The sequence below is a fragment of the Symsagittifera roscoffensis genome, chromosome 10 (genome assembly GCF_963678635.1).
Source record: "Symsagittifera roscoffensis chromosome 10, txSymRosc1.1, whole genome shotgun sequence".
Classification (NCBI taxonomy): Eukaryota; Metazoa; Xenacoelomorpha; order Acoela; family Convolutidae; genus Symsagittifera; species Symsagittifera roscoffensis.
Window position 1 is genome coordinate 37,589,474 of NC_087071.1, and position 18,681 is coordinate 37,608,154.

General features: G+C 32.6%; 2 protein-coding genes across 2 annotated transcripts in view; both read right to left on the reverse strand.

Moving 5' to 3' along the window:
• Positions 1–18,681, reverse strand: part of LOC134855224 (uncharacterized) — a 48,559-nt gene that overhangs the window by 15,981 nt on the left and 13,897 nt on the right. The gene's annotated exons all lie outside the window — the stretch shown is intronic.
• Positions 16,512–18,253, reverse strand: LOC134855588 (uncharacterized). Its single transcript, XM_063872125.1, has 2 exons — positions 17,910–18,253; positions 16,512–16,737 (listed from the first exon to the last, which is right to left on the reverse strand). The coding sequence occupies exons 1-2, from the start codon at positions 18,236–18,238 to the stop codon at positions 16,512–16,514; spliced, it is 555 nt and encodes a 184-aa protein (XP_063728195.1). The 5' UTR covers positions 18,239–18,253.

Here is an 18,681-nt window from a genome sequence, read left to right on the forward strand (position 1 = left end):
AATCGCAACAAAAAATCCCAAATAACAAAAAAATCCCAAAAACTTCCCAAAAAGATTTCAAAAGCCAAAAAGATCCCAACAGACAAAAAAGATCCGAAAAACCGAAATGATCCCTAAAACCAAAAATCCCAAAAATCAAAAAGATCTCAAAAACCAAAAAGATCCCATACACCTTACAGTAAGGTCTGTAACCTTGCAAAAGATCCCAAGACGACTCTAAAAGATCCCGAGTTTTGCTCGCGAGAGTGTATGATTTGTGGATTTTTCAAAAAGTGAATATTTTGTTGAACTTACATGCTTGGGTTGCGCAAAGACAAAGTTTGAAATCTCCTAAGCTCAAAAATGCCAAATTTGAGCAAAATTACATACGTCTGCCAAAGTTGTGACAAAAATGCCGCTTTGTAACTTTATTGACCACCTACGTTTCAACCAAAACAAAATTTACTCAAAAATAGATCGGCGCCAAATGAGCCCTCATCACATTTGGGTCGAACAAAAAAATTTTTAGCCCGCAGTTAGTACCTATTGGCCGTCGGAAAGTCAAATCTTTGAGGAGAACTTGCTGAGAGTTCATGTGTTTGATTTTTACACACACCTTAAGAGTTACGATTAAATTTCTTACATATTATTATAATTTCAAGTACAGGCCAAAGACTTTGATTATCGGGTGATTGATCTAGACATTAGCTAACACAATGTACAACGAATTTCAACCTTAATTTTTAACCTTAACCGAATTCAATCTTAATAGAATTTTTACAAAACTTAAGCTCAACCAATCTTTAAATCGCCAGTCTAGACAGTGGTTAAGTTCTCTGTTTTAGATCTCAGATTAGACTTAATTAGTTATCCCTTTCGAATGTGATTTACGCAAATTAAATTTGGCATTTCAAGTTTCTAACGTGGTGCAGTCAATTAAATCGAATTTCAGCGGCAGTTGTTTTTCTCGAACACGGCTAACTAAGATATACCATCAATCTGATTGAAAAATGAGAAGTTTCAGGCTTCATAGTGATAACTATTAAAGCCAAAGAGGGTGTGGTTAAGTCACTGGACCGCAAAAAAAAAACATCACCGATGGTCGTACCCTAACTAAGCGTGGATAATCAGGAGGGCAAACTAGAAAAAATGTACAAATCAAGCCTTAAATAAGTGGAACAACAAACTGAAGAGAAGTTAACTTGGTAGTTTCATCAACAAGCTTTGATCGCAACTCTGAAAGAAAATGAATACAAAAAAGGTAACTTCCCAAATGGCATAAAAATAAAATTTTTTCCAAATGGCCTACAATTCAAATTTTCATTGTAATTCAAACGCTGTCTCTCATTTTCTAATTCTAACACTTTGTCAGGAACAAAAACATGTGAACAAGATTTTGAATTAATTGCTTTTAAAAAAATGTTAGCCAACAAATTTTTCGGAAAAATTGACCACATGAAGCTTATCAATAACCGCAATCTTATGATTTTCGCTTTTGATAAAAAAAACTCTACAAATTTAAAATAACATGTCAATTAACATTTGAATTGACAACTTGACTAACTTTCTCACATTATTGTTCACCGCAAAATTGTTCTCTACCGCGCCAATTTGAAGAATTTTTGAAATTATTCATCACAACAAATCGAAATAAAGCAATCAACTCAATTCAGCATCAGTCTTTTAAAAATAATTCATCAATCGCGTGAAAAAACAAATAGAACAAATTGTTTGCTCAAATGCCAGGGAAGAAAAAATCTGTCAGAATGCCCACCAGCAATTTTCATGCAACCCTTCCAAAAAATCTTAAGCCAATTTGAACGCTTGCTCAAGAACAGAAATAGCTGAACTTAAAAACAAAGCGATCATTGCTCACTCAGACTTCGTACTGAACTGCATTCAAAAGTAACAAAAACAAATTCGGAAAAAAAACGTTTTATGTGTACAAAGTTTGTGACATTTTATTTGCTATTGCCGACTGAAGACCAATCCAAGAAGGGCAAAAGTTCGCGATGACCAAAAGACTCTTTGTGGCAAAACTGGGGCATTTTGCCATCGGAGAGAGGAGAGAGAAGAGAGAGGAGAGAAGAGAGGCCCTATATATATATATCAGAGAAGAGAGAGAGAGAGAGAGAGAGAGAGAGAGTGAGAGAGAGAGAAGAGAGAGAGTGAGAGAGAGAGAGAGAAGAGAGAGAGATAGAAAGAGAGAAGAATGAGAGAAAATTAGCAGCTGTGTAATTTTTGTAACGTGTATTTGCGGCTTCAACGATATGGAAATACACAACCTCACTGAAATTTGACCGCTTGAACACATCTTTCAATTATTTCTGCGACTTCTGTCTGTCGACTGAACAACCATTAAATCTTTCATTGGGCCGCAGTAACAAAATAAGTACTTTAACGCCAAAACAATGTATTTGTTCTTGTATAAAACTTGTAAATAAAACGATTTGATTTTGAAACTTTGCTTTCTGCTGCAAAACATGAGGATACAATTTATTTTAATAGATTTTGATTGCGAGGCCAAACTGCGCACTGGATAGGCGCCCAATTTTGTTTCTGTATGTTTGCTGCGGAATCCACTTACATTTCCCAAAACAGGCCTCGTAATGTTTTAGTTTGTAAAGAAAAAAAAACAAAAAACAATTGAATAGCTTGTGATAATATTTTCTCAAACTACTTGTAGCAGTTGATAGTCTATGATGATGAAAGTCAGTAAGCACTCTGCTCCTTAAAAATGTAATTTCAAAATATTGTTTTCAATAACTTTGAAATCTGCTAGTTGTATGTATAAAAACTGTTATAAAAACTCTACAAAAACTCTTCAACGTATATATTTTACAATGGAAAAATCTCTTTATCAACTTTTTTCAAAGTCATACGATGATTATAAAAATGAAATGCAGTTTATCTGAATTTTCTATATCTTTATGTATAAGCTTTTTAAATTTTTTTGTAGCTGCAAATTGACCATTTGCGCTGAATCCAACTCACTCTGAATGGAGCGAGGTGAGAACACGCAAAATTTGTTCAGGTTTTCCCAAAAATGCTCCAAGTTGAGCTTTATGGTCTCATTATTTCGAAAACCTTACTACACGTTTGCAAAAGTTGATAAATGTTTTAAAAATTGTCAGCAGATTAACTGCAACTTAATAGTTTTTCGAAAAATTGAGAAAACCAATTCAATCGATTTGATCAAGATCCTTTATCAAGTGTTGCATGTAAAAACTAATTTATTGTCCCGGATTGAGGCCTAATTGAAATTTGCGATGGAAATTTTAGCAAAAAAGTGATAGACAACTTAGTGCTACATATTCACTAGAAAATTTCAACATAGAAAATTTCACCTCTGAACTAGCACTAACTCCAAAATTTGAATTCAAAGAGCTCGCAAATCTGAAATGAAGTAGCGCTGTAATACCAAATTCAGTGCTGATGGAGCACTGATTAAGTTCTGATTTAGCGATGTATTTTCAATGAGCCATCAGCAAATGATTTTTCAAAAAAATTCAAAAATTTCAAAAGTTTTTTTCCTTTTTTATTTAAAAAGCACTGAAAAATTATTGAATTTATGCTCAAGTTCATAATCATGGGACTAAAAATCAATTTCTTGAAGATAGTAAACTTCCAAAAATTTCTAATTGTAATCAATTGAAGTCATTCCTAGGTAACTAAAGAAAGCTATTTAACCTATCAATTTAAAAACAAATAGATCGAAGAAATTTAATAACAGAAATCGTTGTTATTGTAACAAAGCGCACAAATCGTTTTGTAACAAAGCGCACAATTTTAAATTTTCCCAATTGGAGATATCAACTTTCCCAATTTCGCAAATTTTAATTTCAAACCATACGCTTTAAAAACCCAACGGTTAATAATTCAAATCATTCATATGAAAAAAAAATTTTTTTTTGAATGAAGGTTTGTGATGAAAATTTTAATCAATATAGAACATTTGAAGGTCGCACTTTTGCCATGAAAAAACTTCAAACGGTTTCAAAAATTCAGTTTACGAGTTAATGTTTAAGATTTTCAGTTCCCACGTGAACTTCCAAGGCAAACGACTAAACAATTTTGAAATTTGTTTTCACATATGAGCTTTCAAACTATCATCCACTAAGATTTTTTGCTTGATGCCAGAATTTTTTGTTCTTGATTGTCATCAGAAACTTTTGAAATTTCTTTTTTTTTTGTTTTTTTTTAACATACTGATATGAAAACACTTTGCAGATTCAGTTGTAAAAACAATTGCAAAACAATTGCAAAAACAATCAAAACTAATGACATTACTACTAGTATAAAATTAATGAACACGTTTTTGAATATATATTTGACCTAGCGGAGCTACGCACAACTTGAAGTGTAAAAAAATTCTGAAATTATCAGGAATGCATTGCCGTACTAACTAAAACTAAACCATGTTGTCCTGAAAAACCATTTTGATCTATAAAGTGACAATTGTTTCGTTTCTATACTTACTCACGGCTGGAGGGACTTCAAGGTGATACTTTTTTCCTCCAAACGATTTTGTTGAAGAAAAAAAACTTAAGTGCGAAAGAAACAGCCTGCGCCATCGCTCCTTCCTATTTTTTGTTGTTTCTAGTCAATTGACGCAATAAAATCAATTTTGAATATTTATTTGAAAACATTTACGTTTTAGCAAAATAGAACATCCGGTAGTCTTCAAAATCATATAGTTGTATCAAAACTGAGCAATATTCAAAATTACTCGCAACCAAAAAAACTAATTGAAAAAATCAGAAAGATTACATTGGAAAATCGAATTTGGATTTTCTAGTCTAAAACCATCTGAAAAAAGTAAAAAAAACTTTGACAGTAAAGCAGCAGCATACCCAGCGGACAGTTGGAAAAATGTAGGTGAACAAGGAAAACGAAAAAAACTCTGATTGAAATCTTTTAAAGAGTTTTCAACAAAATGAACTCGTTCATTTTTTCAATTTTTTTTATGAATGGCATTTGTAGCAAGGCAGAAAAGTCGATAAATCCGTGTGCTTTTTTATTTTGCTTAGAACTCACACGATCGGAATCCAATTTCAAAACAAAAAATTCTTCTTGTTTTTCGTGACCCTTACACCTTCGATAATGAAACTTGGCTTTCTTATAACGACGAAAAGTTAGAAAAAGGAGACCATGTTGAGATAAATAAGTCACAAAAAATTAAATTTGAATGTGAACAAAACTTCAGAGTTCACTCATAATGAACAAAATTTGAGAGTTTTTTGTTAATCATCAAAAGAAAAATCATGACTTACATACTTGAAAAGGATTACTTTCAAAGAAACGCTTACTGACAAAATGTGATTGTTGCACGAGTTTCACGTGAAAACAATTTTTAAGCAATTAATCATGAGACAACAAGGATAGTCGGGTGCTAAGCAAGTATCACGGAATAGTCTCATAAAAAACTGAACTAGAAAAAAAAACATAAAATGTTTTTTTCTTCCGAAAAAAAAACGCAAATTATTTGTCCAAGCCTTGTATTTTTTCCTGGAAAGGAGTTTTGAACTAGAATAAAAACAAGAAATGAGTTTGCCTTAACGCACAAAAGAGTTGAATTAAATCTAACAAAAAATTCAAAGCCAAAACTCAAAAAATACAAATTCAAGACCCTTCCCTACAGCAAAAAAACTTTTAAAAATAACATTTCCAACTCACTAAACAAAACTGCACGTTATTAGAAAGCTGATTTCACACTCAACGGTCGCTCTTTGAATGACTAAGCTAAATAATAATCAGAAAACGCATACAGATAAGAGCAAGTTTTTGCAATGAACCAAAATGTCGTCGACAAACTTACGACAACAAAAATAATTTTCGACTCAGATCCGACGCATCACTTTCGCTACAATGCATAAGCCTTATTTTAGGTTAGAAGTCAATTGAGCCGAAAACAAAAAAGCTGCCATAAAAGTTTGTTGTCAAAGAATTTGAGCTCTTTGAACAAACTTTCCTATTCGATTATCAATTTTTCCTTTTAAAAGTTATGAAAATCCGAAATAAGTAATCGACTAACCCGACAAAAACTAGCCAAAATTAATTCAACCTAGTAAAACCCGCATCCAAATTTAGGCGTAAATAATCGATTATAACGGGTTATTATGTTAATTTTTTGACAATTATAATCGATTATAATTACCAAAATTAGGTCCTTAAGGGATTTATAATCGATTATAATCGTGATATTTTCCAAGAGTTAATAATCTCTTATAATCGATTATAATTGATTATAGTTCTTACTAAAAACCCTTAAAATCAATTATAATCGATTATAATCGATTATAATCTCTTATTTTGCCGGAATTTTCCTATTTTCGAATTGTATCTTATGGGTTATTTTTTTTGTGTCAATAAGAAAATCTCTAAAAGAGAGATCTCTTGAACATTTTGGTTCATCTGAACACAAAGTTTCACCACGAAACAAAAGTTTCACAGAGATCCTTTCATTTGACTGGAAAGGTTCTCGCGGTAGATGAAAGATAGTTTTTCCGAATCAATCATGAAACTAAATCAATTTGCTGATGTTTTGGTGTTTATAAAAACTTAAAATATGCAGCACAAAACAACTCTAATGGGGAAGAAATGGAAAAAAAACTTATAAATATGAATTAATTGGAAAATTTTGAAAAATTTTCTCTCATTTTTCATAGGAACCAACGTCCACAAAAAGCATAAAATATAAGCAATTTAGATGCAACTTCGAAGACAAAAATGGACAAACAAAAGGGATTATAATCAATTATAATCGATTATAATGGATTTTTGTGCAAAACTAACGAAATAGAATTTTGAATAAAAATAATGGATTATAATCAATTATAATCGATTATAATTGTATCGAAAAATAGACGAATAAATAATCGATTATAATGGATTATAATTAATAATAATTTAATTTGAAAAAAAAGAGATTATAATCGATTATTAATTGAATAAAATCGATTGTTTCTCAATTTTAGTAAGACTGGTACTAAAATCGTAATATAATCGATTATTAACGCTTGAAACTGGATGCGGGAACTTTCTTGTGAATTGTAAAAAGAAGACATAAAGGTATAGTAAGCTCCCCGCTTGCTGGCTTTTCTGTTGAATCGCTGAGCAAACAAAAATTGATCAATCACATAGCAGAGCTCGTCAAACAACTCAGCTTTTTTCTTCTTTTTGCCCGACTGCCAAGATTTTCTACATCGTGAAGTAAAAGCTTGCGCAAAAAATCTTTTTTATTTGATTTAGCTTTGAAAACAAAAAGCCTCCGCTTTTTGAGGTAATTTATCAACCGCTTGGATTTTTTCTGCTCAATTATTGCCTAGAATGTAAGATTGACTGAAAACAAAACAAAATGAGCCCATTCAATCAGATGACGTGAATTCCAAAACTTTTTTTGCATCCGTTTTTTTCGTAACGAACTTTTTTCAGATCAAGAAAAATCCATTTTCCACTCAGCTTTCTAATAAAATACAAAACTTACTTTTTCAGTTTTGCACACAAGTACGAACTGCCTACATCAATAAAAACAGCAGATGGTCTCAACTTGATAGAAGCATCATAATTCATTTCATTGGTAGACAAAAACAAAGACAACATGCAGCAACTTTTAGTTGTTAAACCGATGACATTTTTTAAAAATAAAATAATACTTATGACCTATTTCCAAAACTAATGGTTAACTATATTTCTCTGATATCGTTTTTCTTTTTTTTTCGAACCTGTTTAATTTAGGTTCGAGCCAATAAGAGTGAAACTGAAAATGAAAGTCTCATTAATGTATATTTAAACATTCTAATCCGTTTTGTATGTCCATTTTTGTCTTCGAAGTTGCATCCAAATTGCTTATGTTTTATGCTTTTTATGGACGTTGGTTCCTATGAAAAATGAGAAAAATATTCTAAAGTATTACAATTATTTCAAATTTATAAGTTTTTTTTCATTTCTTCCCCATTAGAGTTGTTTTGGGATGCATATTTTAGGCTTGCATCTACCGTGAGAACCCTTCCACTCATATGAAAGGATCTCTATGAAACTTCTGTTTCGTGGTAAAATTTTGTGTTCAGATGAACCAAAGTGATGAAGAGATCTCTCTTTTAGAGAATTTCTTGTGGTTACAAAAATAATAACCCATAGGATATAATTCGAATATAGGAAAATTTCGCAAAATAAGAGATTCTTATCGATCATAATCGATTATAATTGATCTTAAGGGTTTTCAATAAGAACTATAATCAATTATAATCAATTATAATTGATTATAAGAGATTATACTCTCTTGGAAAAAATCACGATTATAATCAATTATAAATTCCTTAAGGACATAATTTTTGTAATTATAATCGATTATAGTTGTCAAAAAATCATCATAATAATCTGTTATAATCGATTATTTACGCCTAAACTTGAATGCGGGCAGTTCTTTTTCGATCAGCATTGAGTCAAATTCGAAAAAATTATCAATTCCAAATTCATAAGTAACGATTGTCAGAAAACACATATTCAATCAAAAATACTTTTTATAATTTATTCTGAATTTGCTTTTCTCTCCCCCATCGAGAGGAAACGTGCATGACAATTCTGAATGAGTTCACTTTTTGATCTGATACCAGTTAGAAAACTGTGAATGTTAAATTTTATCATTTTCGCACTATCTTGCCTCTTCTACAGCTCGGCAATCTTGGTGAGTGTTTGTGAGTGCCATTCAGTTTCTAAGCTCAAGCTTATTGTTTTTATCTTATTCGAGACAAAAATTGTAAGGACCACATTTTTATTATGTGTAAGACATCCAGTGGTTTGTGTGGGGATTAGGTATATCCGGAGTGCGGTCTGTATTTAGAAGACAACCGCGTATTCATACTCGTTAGTAAGCAGACATTTACCATATTAACCAATCAGAATCGAGATGAGAAAGCAAATTTACAAAATAAATAATTATTAATTATTCATTTCATCCTTGTCTCGATTCTGATTGGTTAATACAGTATTTGTCTAAATACTGACGAGTCTAAATACGTGGTTATCTAAATACTGCTACGTAACCGGAATATCCTTTCGCGGGCAACATCATAATATATGCTGGCAATAAAAAATGGTATCCAAACAAACAATAACACACTATTTCTGGCAGAGTACCAAATTTTCTTTTTTCAGTCAAACCTAATCGAAGCCTTCTTACCCGTAAGGATCTAAGGCAGTCGATGGCGACCCCCTGCTCCTCAAAAATGTCCTTGCCCACCTCTATGTACCTCTGGCGCATTCGTATGATACTTATAGCTTTAAAATTGAAAAAAATGTAAGATAAATTTTTAGGCATTTTTTTTCGTCTCAGAATCAGAGTAATCGACATACATTTTTATTCAATTTAAATCTATTTAACAAATCCATTGCTTTGGCACATCGCTTCATTATGTTCGAAAACTTATTGTGAATTAGACATAAAGAGCATCAAAACAACAAAACTGCATCAAAATTTGGTTTATATAGAGTTATCACTGGGGACTAGTTTACAGGATCGGGCCGCTCGGTCACACTTGGCAGTTCGATCCTTACAGTCTTCATCATGAGTGCAGAAGCGATTTTGACAGGACTTCATTACTTCATCTCCCGAAATTTCTCCTGCAGCTTAAAATATTTATTATTTATTGTAGATTTTACGAAATTCAAAAGTGAAAAATTGTTTTTTAAAAAATAAAAAAAAAATTAAAACGACAAAGTGATGTTTGTAAAATCTGAAAAGCTGCGTTAAACCATCAATTTTTCCGGTAATTGTAACATTTTAGTTAATTTCGCCAGTAATGTTTTTGTTAATCGTTCATCGGAAAAAAAATCAACTAAACAGACGTTTTGTTTAAACTCAAGAATCCTTTTTCTGTTGGACGGTATAATTTTATCCTCATTGTTTAATTTTCAAAAACGGTTATTTTTCAAGCCTACATTGGTTATGGTGAAATCGTTGTGTAACTGAAAATTTTCTTGTTTTCTAAATTTGCCGACAAAAATTCTGTAAAAGCTGTTTCTCAGAAAACCATGTATTTGGGTTGTTTTGTAGCCCTATTTGTATGAAGCCAGCGATTCATTTGTTTTGGTCTCCATGTTTCCAAGAGACTCGTATCCAGTTTTTCCAGCTTCTCTGTTCGCAAAATGAGATATTTTGTTCTAATTTTTACATTTTTTCTTTTGTCTAATTTAGAGCTTGTCAAATTTAAATGTACACAAAATCTAAAGTTCTGAATCAGTACTACTTACCATCATCCTCTTAAAAAGTGTTGTTGGGGGAGGATGATATTTGGTTCTGAGTTTTAGGTTTTGGGTGCTTTGATTTTAGACAAAAACTAAATTGGACGAAGAGAACGAGTGGAGTTTTCAGAACAAAAATATCAGGTTGTCATTTTGTGATCAATGAAACTGGAAGAATTACATAATTTTTTCTCAAAAATATGAAATGCAAGAAAAAAACAAACGGTAATATGAAATTTATGCTGCTACTTTATCTTTTTTAAGGTATAGACATACCCAGGGGCGGATCTAGGTTTTTCTCGAGGGGGGGGGGGCGGATTTTCAAAAAAAAATGGAAAATTTTGACGACCTTTTTTTTAGGTCGACCAAATAGATTTTTCGAGCTCTCCCTAAGCACTGTTTTGCCCCATTTTGGCTAAATTTTCTGCGCCGCAGGCAAATGTTTGAAAAAACAGTCAAAAAAGCCGTTTTTGAGCACTTTTTGAAAAATTTTGACAAAGAAATCGCGTTTTTTTTGGCGCGCGCTCCCCCTCAAAGTTAGTATATATTGGCGCCATAGGCGCCTTTAGAAACATTTTAGGGTCGGTCGGCCTAAAATGGATTTCTAAAAAAGTATCAAAGGGGGGACCCTTTGGGTCGGCAGGGGGTCGAGTCCCTGAGGAAGGGGCGTCCGCCCCCCCCCCCCCCGCCCCTTCCTAAATCCGCCCCTGGACATACCAATAAATTTTTTAGCTTAATCGAGAAACTAAATTTTTTTAAATCCCAACCACATTTATTGCACACCTCCTGGAGTTTTTGAGTTAATATCAATAAAAATTAGCTGGAAAACTAGGTCAGGGTTCTAAATGAGACAAAAACAGAATCATACGAAAAAAATACCAAATTTTATTGACAAACAAATCCTAACCTGGGCGAATTTTTGTAAGTGAAATCAATAATCAGGCAGCTAAAATCATAATTTTAATCTGAATGTCGGTCAATTTTAGATACAAATGGGTTCGCAAAAAAGCATGTCTACTGACAAAAATTTGCCAAACGTTGTTAAAAAACGGTGGCACTATAACTGACACTTTTTAAAACTTTAAAGAACCGGCTGGGAAAAGTTTTGTCGTCGATTTTATTGAAGACAACTAAACTTCCTTTCGAGCTCAGTTAATTAAATATCTTTTGTTCACGCACTTTTTCCCTGAAATTTGCTATGCGGACTAATTAGGAAATTTTAAACAATATTTGGTCGTTGAACCTGCCCGAAATACCTGTCCATGGAAGTCCACCCATGGAGCAAAAAATAGTCAGAGGAAACCATTTCAAAAGTCGCACAGGTTTGCCCTGGACTAATTGGATCGGTCTAGGGTTCCAGGGCTGGTTTTAGGGAATCTTTGCTAGGAACCAGGCCTGGACTGCTATGTTGTGTGGTGAATTTAAATTTTAAAGATCCGAATTTAAAGTTGGAAAATAAAATAGACAAGATTTTTTTGTATAAAAAATCGAAAACGTGAACTTTAAAGAACCTCACGAAAAAAAAACTTTCAAAAACCATTCACGTTGAAATAACAATTTCACCCAGATAACCTAGCCTTAAGCTTTCTTACTAACTAAATTGATGCTTATGTGAAGTGTGTGTGGGGAAAAAAGCTCAGACATGGATTGAAATGGGTCAACATTCACTTAGTGGCAGATATAACTTAGTTTAGTATTTATCTGAGAAGTGTAGTTCTGTTTCGTCAGTCATACTTCTCTATTATTAAATTGAGATATTTCGCCTTTTCAAGTGTTTTTATTCTAGTTAAATGTTTGCCTTTCTCTAATTTCTTAGTAACATTTGCGTGAAGGATTTTATGACGCCACCCGCACTCAATAAAAAAAATAGATATCAATGAATTTTTATTGTCAGTCTCCAAAAATCTTAAAAAGAATCGATTTTAAAAAGGCGTTATAAGAGATGTCAACAAAAATTTTTTTATTACAACGGATTGAAATCATTTAAACATCTAAAATTTGCGCTTATAATTATCCATAGTTTTGATAAAATTACGATATTGAGTATAATTTAATCGATTATTTTCATTTTTTGAGTGTGAAAAATTACAATTTTTTTACCTTCATTGTCATCGGATGTGCAGATTTGATGAGTCTTGCAGTCGAAATTGTCCTTGCATGGTACACCTACTTGATAGGTGCTTTCCGCAAAAGCAACCAGAGAACAAAATATCAAGACAAACGCAGTTTTCATTAGTTCACTATTAGTTTTTGATTATCTATCAACTTTTCCACGGAAAAAATATTTCAACATACCAACAGCTGTGGCTATCAAAAACAATGCGATCAAGTCGACATTCCGATATGTGGTTCAGACTAAAACTGCATCATTATTTGATAAAAACAACTGTTTAACACAGTTTCCGGGTAATTTTATTCTGACTTGAATACCGATCTAGTCTTCTTTCCACGCCTAATGACCTTAAAATAAAGTATGGTGTTTTTGTTTATCAGCTGTTTTTTCAGATGATTCCTTTTGTATGTGAAAGTTACGTTTCAAGTCGTATTCGAAAAAATTTATAAGACAACATGTTAGGATATGATGTCACATTAAGTTAAAATCACAAACTACTAAAGATTGAAAAAATTTATAGGGTCTGGGGCTTTTTTGCAGTGTTCGACAAGGTACGATAGTGTTGGTGGTTAGTTTCAGAGATTCCAATCAATTGCAATTTATTTTATTATTAGCGTAAAATTTTATTAATTTATTAGCGGAATATATGTCGTGATCAGGCCCGTGTTGACGTCCAAAGAAAAAATGCTTATCATACAATTTCATGTATGGCGTCTAAGGAAAAATGCATATGATACAATTTTTAAAGAAAATTTTAAAATGGTTTGAAGCTTTTGAAGCTTTCGGGTCATCAAAAAATTTATTTCTGTTTTTTGAATTAAAAAAAAATCTTATTGTTCAATTTTCATGTATGAAAATTTCATGATTAACCTTTTTTTCATAGAAAAGTGAAATAGTCAAAAAGTTTTCAAAATCTGTTTTAGGTCAGTTTTATTTGAAACTAATACCGTATTATTTAATATTGAGGGCATTTTAACCGTCGATATTATGGTTTGACATTTAATCGAAAAAACGCTTATCATAAAAATTTCATTTATGAAAATTGTATGATAATCATTTTTTGAGAGAAAAAATAAGAATTTCAAGAAACAGTTGAAACTGATCGTAGGTAGAGTCGAATGAGCTGATTTGGTATAATCAGAGCTATTCAAAAAGTTGAGTATTATTATGATTTTTTTTTCACTTTCGGTCGGAAAATGCATATCATATTATTTTCATTTATGAAAGTTGTATAACAAGCGTTTTTCCAATTTTAGGAAAGAATTGCAATTCATCATAGGTAAAATCAAATGATTTTCTATAAGTTTTTCTAGATTAAGAGCTTTTTGAAATGAAGAGCACTATTTAAAAAAAATTTTTACTTTTGGTCGAAACCGTCATGATCTTTTCAGGAATCTTTCAAAACTTTTTTTGAGAAAATTTCAACGAGTACATCGAAATGGCTATTGGTTGCGAAAATTTTTTGTCAACGTTTGGATTTTGTTTTTGTTGGTTATCAAGAAATTAATACTTAAATTCGTTGAAAAATTACTTCTTGTACCTTCCATGTACTCGTGCTGCCATTGATCAAAATTTAGAAAATGAACTATTTTTTTTCTATATCTATCGTTTTACGATCCATAGGCCTTTTATTTGATAGGCTTCTGAAATCTGATGATTTTCAAGAAAATGAGAAATAAAAAAAAATGTACAAATTAAAGTGATTTCTAAGTTCCTGAATTGCTGAAAAAGTTTGCTGATATTCCTAAAGTGGCAAGATTTTGGCGAAAATTTCTTTGTTTCATTGGCTGCGTAAAACAAAAATTATTGCCAATTATTTAATTTCAATTTTGGTCCTATTTTTGGAAAAAAATGTTCTTCTAATTTTTTGAACAAACCGTAGCAAAAACTTCATGTTGAATCGCCCTGAAACTTTTCGAGTTTCAGGAGTCTTCTCCTTTCTGAGGACTGATTTTGAAGCTTTACTGCCAAATTTATAGTTGCGAGTAATCAAAAACGACTTTGTTGAAACCTGTTTTCCAATTTTAGGAAAAGTTTTGAATCAATCTGTCGTTCTTTTAAGCTTGTTGTTATTCAAATAGAACACACATGAGGTCAACCAAATGGCATTGAAGGCAAGAAACGGTACAAGAAAATTAGTTTTTGAATGAATTTTTCTCTACAAAAAGAGCGTTCTCTAACTAATCTTTTTTTCTGCTTAAGTTAACAAATTTTTTTTTTCTATTTATCCACTGATAACGTCCACTGAACAAATATAATTTGTCTTTGAAGAAGTGAAAGTGAAGCTCATTTTATAAGGTAGATTTGAATCATTTTGAACTTCAATTTTCATCTTTTATTCAGTTTACATTGACCAAAAAATGATGTAACATGGATTTAATCAATCCAAAATCAAGTTTTTTTAGTTAGGGCTTACTGTTGAAGCCTACCCAAACAGCTGAATTTTTTTCTGTCATTTGAATCAGAGATGCAATACACAAGCATAGCCGGTTAATATGAATTTAGATATGGTATGTTGTTTAGATTAAAATGATATAAAAACAAACAAACAACTTGAAACTCAGAAACAAAAAAAAAACAAAGTTTTTTTTTGCAATTTTTTTATCCATATTTTTCTGTTATTTTAATACAGAGATCAATTGAACTGTGATTTTTGCTAGTTATAGCAGCAAGTATATAGTCAAGGTAACCTTCAAAAAAAATCTAGTTTTCAATTGTAGAATTGCTCAACTCTTACAAAAATGAGTTTATGATGTGATAAATGAATATCTATTCTCGAATAAAAACAAGGATTGCCGGTTGTTGTGCAAATAGCACAGAATGTTCCGATTATATTCATAAAAAGAACAGAAAAAATATATTTTTTTCATTTTTCTTCAGTGTCAATTAGTAAGTAATGTGATTTGATAATTTTACGATCGCGTAAAAAAATTAGCGAAACAGGCAAGATAGACAAACTTTTGTCTCGAAAAAATTGATGAAAAAAATGTAACAGCAATTGTCAGATTTGTTTCTAAATATAAAGTTTTCGATAAAAACTTTTTTTGCCAAATTAGCGCAAAACGAAACATCCAATTTTCTTTAAAATAAAATCAAGTTTTTTTCGCTAAAATCTAAAAAAAAATCAAAACTCCAATAAGGAACGTTTTTTTATCGCGTTATTGGCTCGTAAATAGACTAACTCTCCAAACATTTCAAAAACTGTTTTCTTGACTTTGGGACAATCCTTTGAAAAATTAATTAAACTTAAAACACATCCGAATAAAAAATTTCTCCCTTTTTTCAATGATCGGATAAACAAATGCACTTGAAACACATCAATTGAAAAAATTTTCCCTAATAAAATTAAAAGGGGGAATAATTAGAGAGATCTGCTCATTCAAAAATTTGAGAGTTCAGATAATAATAAGGTAAATGAGGTAATGAGTTCACTTTGTGTTTTTCAGATTATGTATTCGATCCGCTGCCAGGAAAAGGATACTGAGTGAGAATGAGTTCTAACTTGACCTCTAGCCTCAGGTCTACAACAGATTGACCGATTTCGGCTGTAATAGTGAATTATAGGAAAGCTCTATATGCAAAAAAAAACGGAATCAAATTTCAAGAATAGGGGTATCACTCAACAAAATATCTCAATCTGGAATGTCGAAAAATAGTAGAAACTGACTATTTTCCTCTACGAGTTGCGAAAACCACAAATATACGATTACTGTTAACATTAATCATCATTTTTCAATTTGGTAGTCACAGGTAACTAAGCTTCTTATAGTTACGGGTTTCTCGGACTATGTTACACAATATAAAGCTTAGACATTTTTCTGCTATACGGCCCAAAACTGCTCATTTTCTAGTTTGAAAAATTTGCTCCAAATGCTCAAATCTGATGGATTAAATATAAATCTCTCGTAAATTAATTTGCAATTTCTCATTAAAAGCAGAAACTCCATTAACAACCTGATTATTTTGAGCCGTATAACAAAAAAGACCGTATAACAACATTACCCAGCCCAAAAAATGTTTGCATGTAGTTGTTCTTAAGCAGGTGCACAACAGCGGTTCTCCGTGATGAGATGAGCAACTCGTATGCTAATTCTTTCTCGTATGTGGATAAAAGGTTTCAAACATTCTTCTCCAGCAGCAATCTTATAAGACCCAAATATTTATATTCTTCTTCAAATTACCTTCTTTCGGGAGTCATTAGGGGTCTCTGTGGTGGCTGGAACCCATCATCCGACACATGGCAGATGGGGACATTCAACAAGCCCTGCATGTGTCTCACTCTATTCGGGTGGGGGTTGTGTCGGGTGAAAAACGAAGATGAGGAGAGAGAGGGCGCGAATGATCCCCCACCCACTGCACTGTAAGCGCCCAGTCTTCCTTTTGAGGCACCCCCGTATTGGGACCTGAACAAAGAAAAATAAATGAGATTTACTCTAAAACTTATCAGATTCCAAAATTAACAGTTCAAACTTTAAGAAAAGTTTGAACTCGAGGAAATTGTAGTGATGCACAGCTTAAGGTCCCATTTACCGCATATATGGGGCGATTCTTCGACTTTCTCGAGAGGAGGGGGGGGGGGGGGTTAAAAGGAATTTGTTTTATCTGCAGAATTTTGTTTGCCACAGTACTTAGGATCTAAGATGAGACCAAGTGAACAATCTTCCCCCTAAATTAATTTAGGGAGGAGATAATTCACTTGGTCAAAAGTATTTTTTTTAGCCAATCACATTTAAGCATAGTACAAGCAGGCCTTACTGTTTGAATTTTTCAATTAAGTTTAGGGGGAGATGTTTCACTTGGTCTATTGAGAGAGAATCTGTTCACATGGGCGCTAGGTTGTTCTCGTCTGGAAAACATTTTTTCGACTGAATTGACCGCAGGCACGTTTTTGAAAAAAAAACAACCGGCCAAATACGAAGTCTTAGCCTTTTTCAAAGTTCTGACCAAAAACGTCAATCCGGTGCGTGCTCCCCCTAAAAAGAAATGTACATTGGCGCCCAAATTTATTCTAGAACTATAGTAAAACTTTGAGGGGATCAGCTAAAAGTTGTCGATTCAAAGAAGTACCAAAGATGGATGCTTTGGGTAGTCAAGAAATCGAACGCGAATCGCTTAGTAAAGACCTCTACCCACTGAATCTGATCCCAGCCGCCGACTAAATACTTTTAAAACATGCCAAAAATATCTTTAGGACTTTTTTTAAGCCGTTCGCCGAACCCACTCCAAGCAACAAATATCTTTGGTTGACCAGCGACCATGTTTCTGGAGCTCTGTGGTTTCCAATCTACACTGAAGTGTTAGTTGTCAAATTGATCTGTTTGGTCTTAAATTTGCAAAAAAAAACTCAAAAACGTAATTTTATTCTCATAATTAAGGTTTTGACTCGGAAATCTCGAATGGCTAGCCTAAACTTTTCACCCCTCTTCCAATTAAAGACGCTTCACTTCACAGAGTCTTAAAAAATTGTGACTTTCGTAAGTTTTTCTGTCCGTTTTTGAGAATCAAAGTTTTGAGTTGGTTCCAATGACCGATTGATCTTCTATTTAAAAAAATCATAAAATGAGCTTCAACTGACCTATGAGTCATCGGTAATGTATGCTGCATAGGCGGCATAGCCCCCCTCATCGACAGAGCAGGACCCCCGCCCATCTGTTGCTGCTGCGGTTGTTTCATCATTCTGCTTAATTGCTCTTCGTCCAACAGACGCCTGAAAGCAGCCAAGTCTGTACACTGACTCGCGGCAAGTGTGGCCACGCGGCCGAAAGAGAGACTTCGTCTCGATTGGTCTAATTGTTCCGAAGCGCTTGATTGTCTGGTAAATCCATTAGATTTATCACTGGAAGTCGAATAATATGCGGACGTTTTTCGACTAGAAGGCGCGCTTTTTACAAGAGTAACCGCCATGGTTATGCGTTAATTATTCTTTTATCAATTAAACAAATAATCAATTGTTATCGAAACATAAAGTTTTCGAAAAAAATTTAAATTTGTCCGAAAAATTGAGTTATCAAAACAACCACAAGGAACTACCAACAACTATACATAAATTTGGAAAACATTTTCAATAATTTGTAACGTTTTTCTAAATCCTCTAATTACAGTTATATGTATGATGAATGACTTTAAGTACTCGGGATTATGTCAACTTAACCGCAGTTTTTTCTGGCCTAGAAATTTTAACTGTGCAGTAGAAGAAAAATGAACTAAAAAGATTAAATCCGAATCTGTTGTTGGTTTTGTCTGGCATATGTTTCCAAAATAAGGATTACTCTGAGCTATTAAACATATAAATTATAACTAAGAAGTACTATGAATTCATTGTTTTTTTGCGGACAGGTGAACAGGTT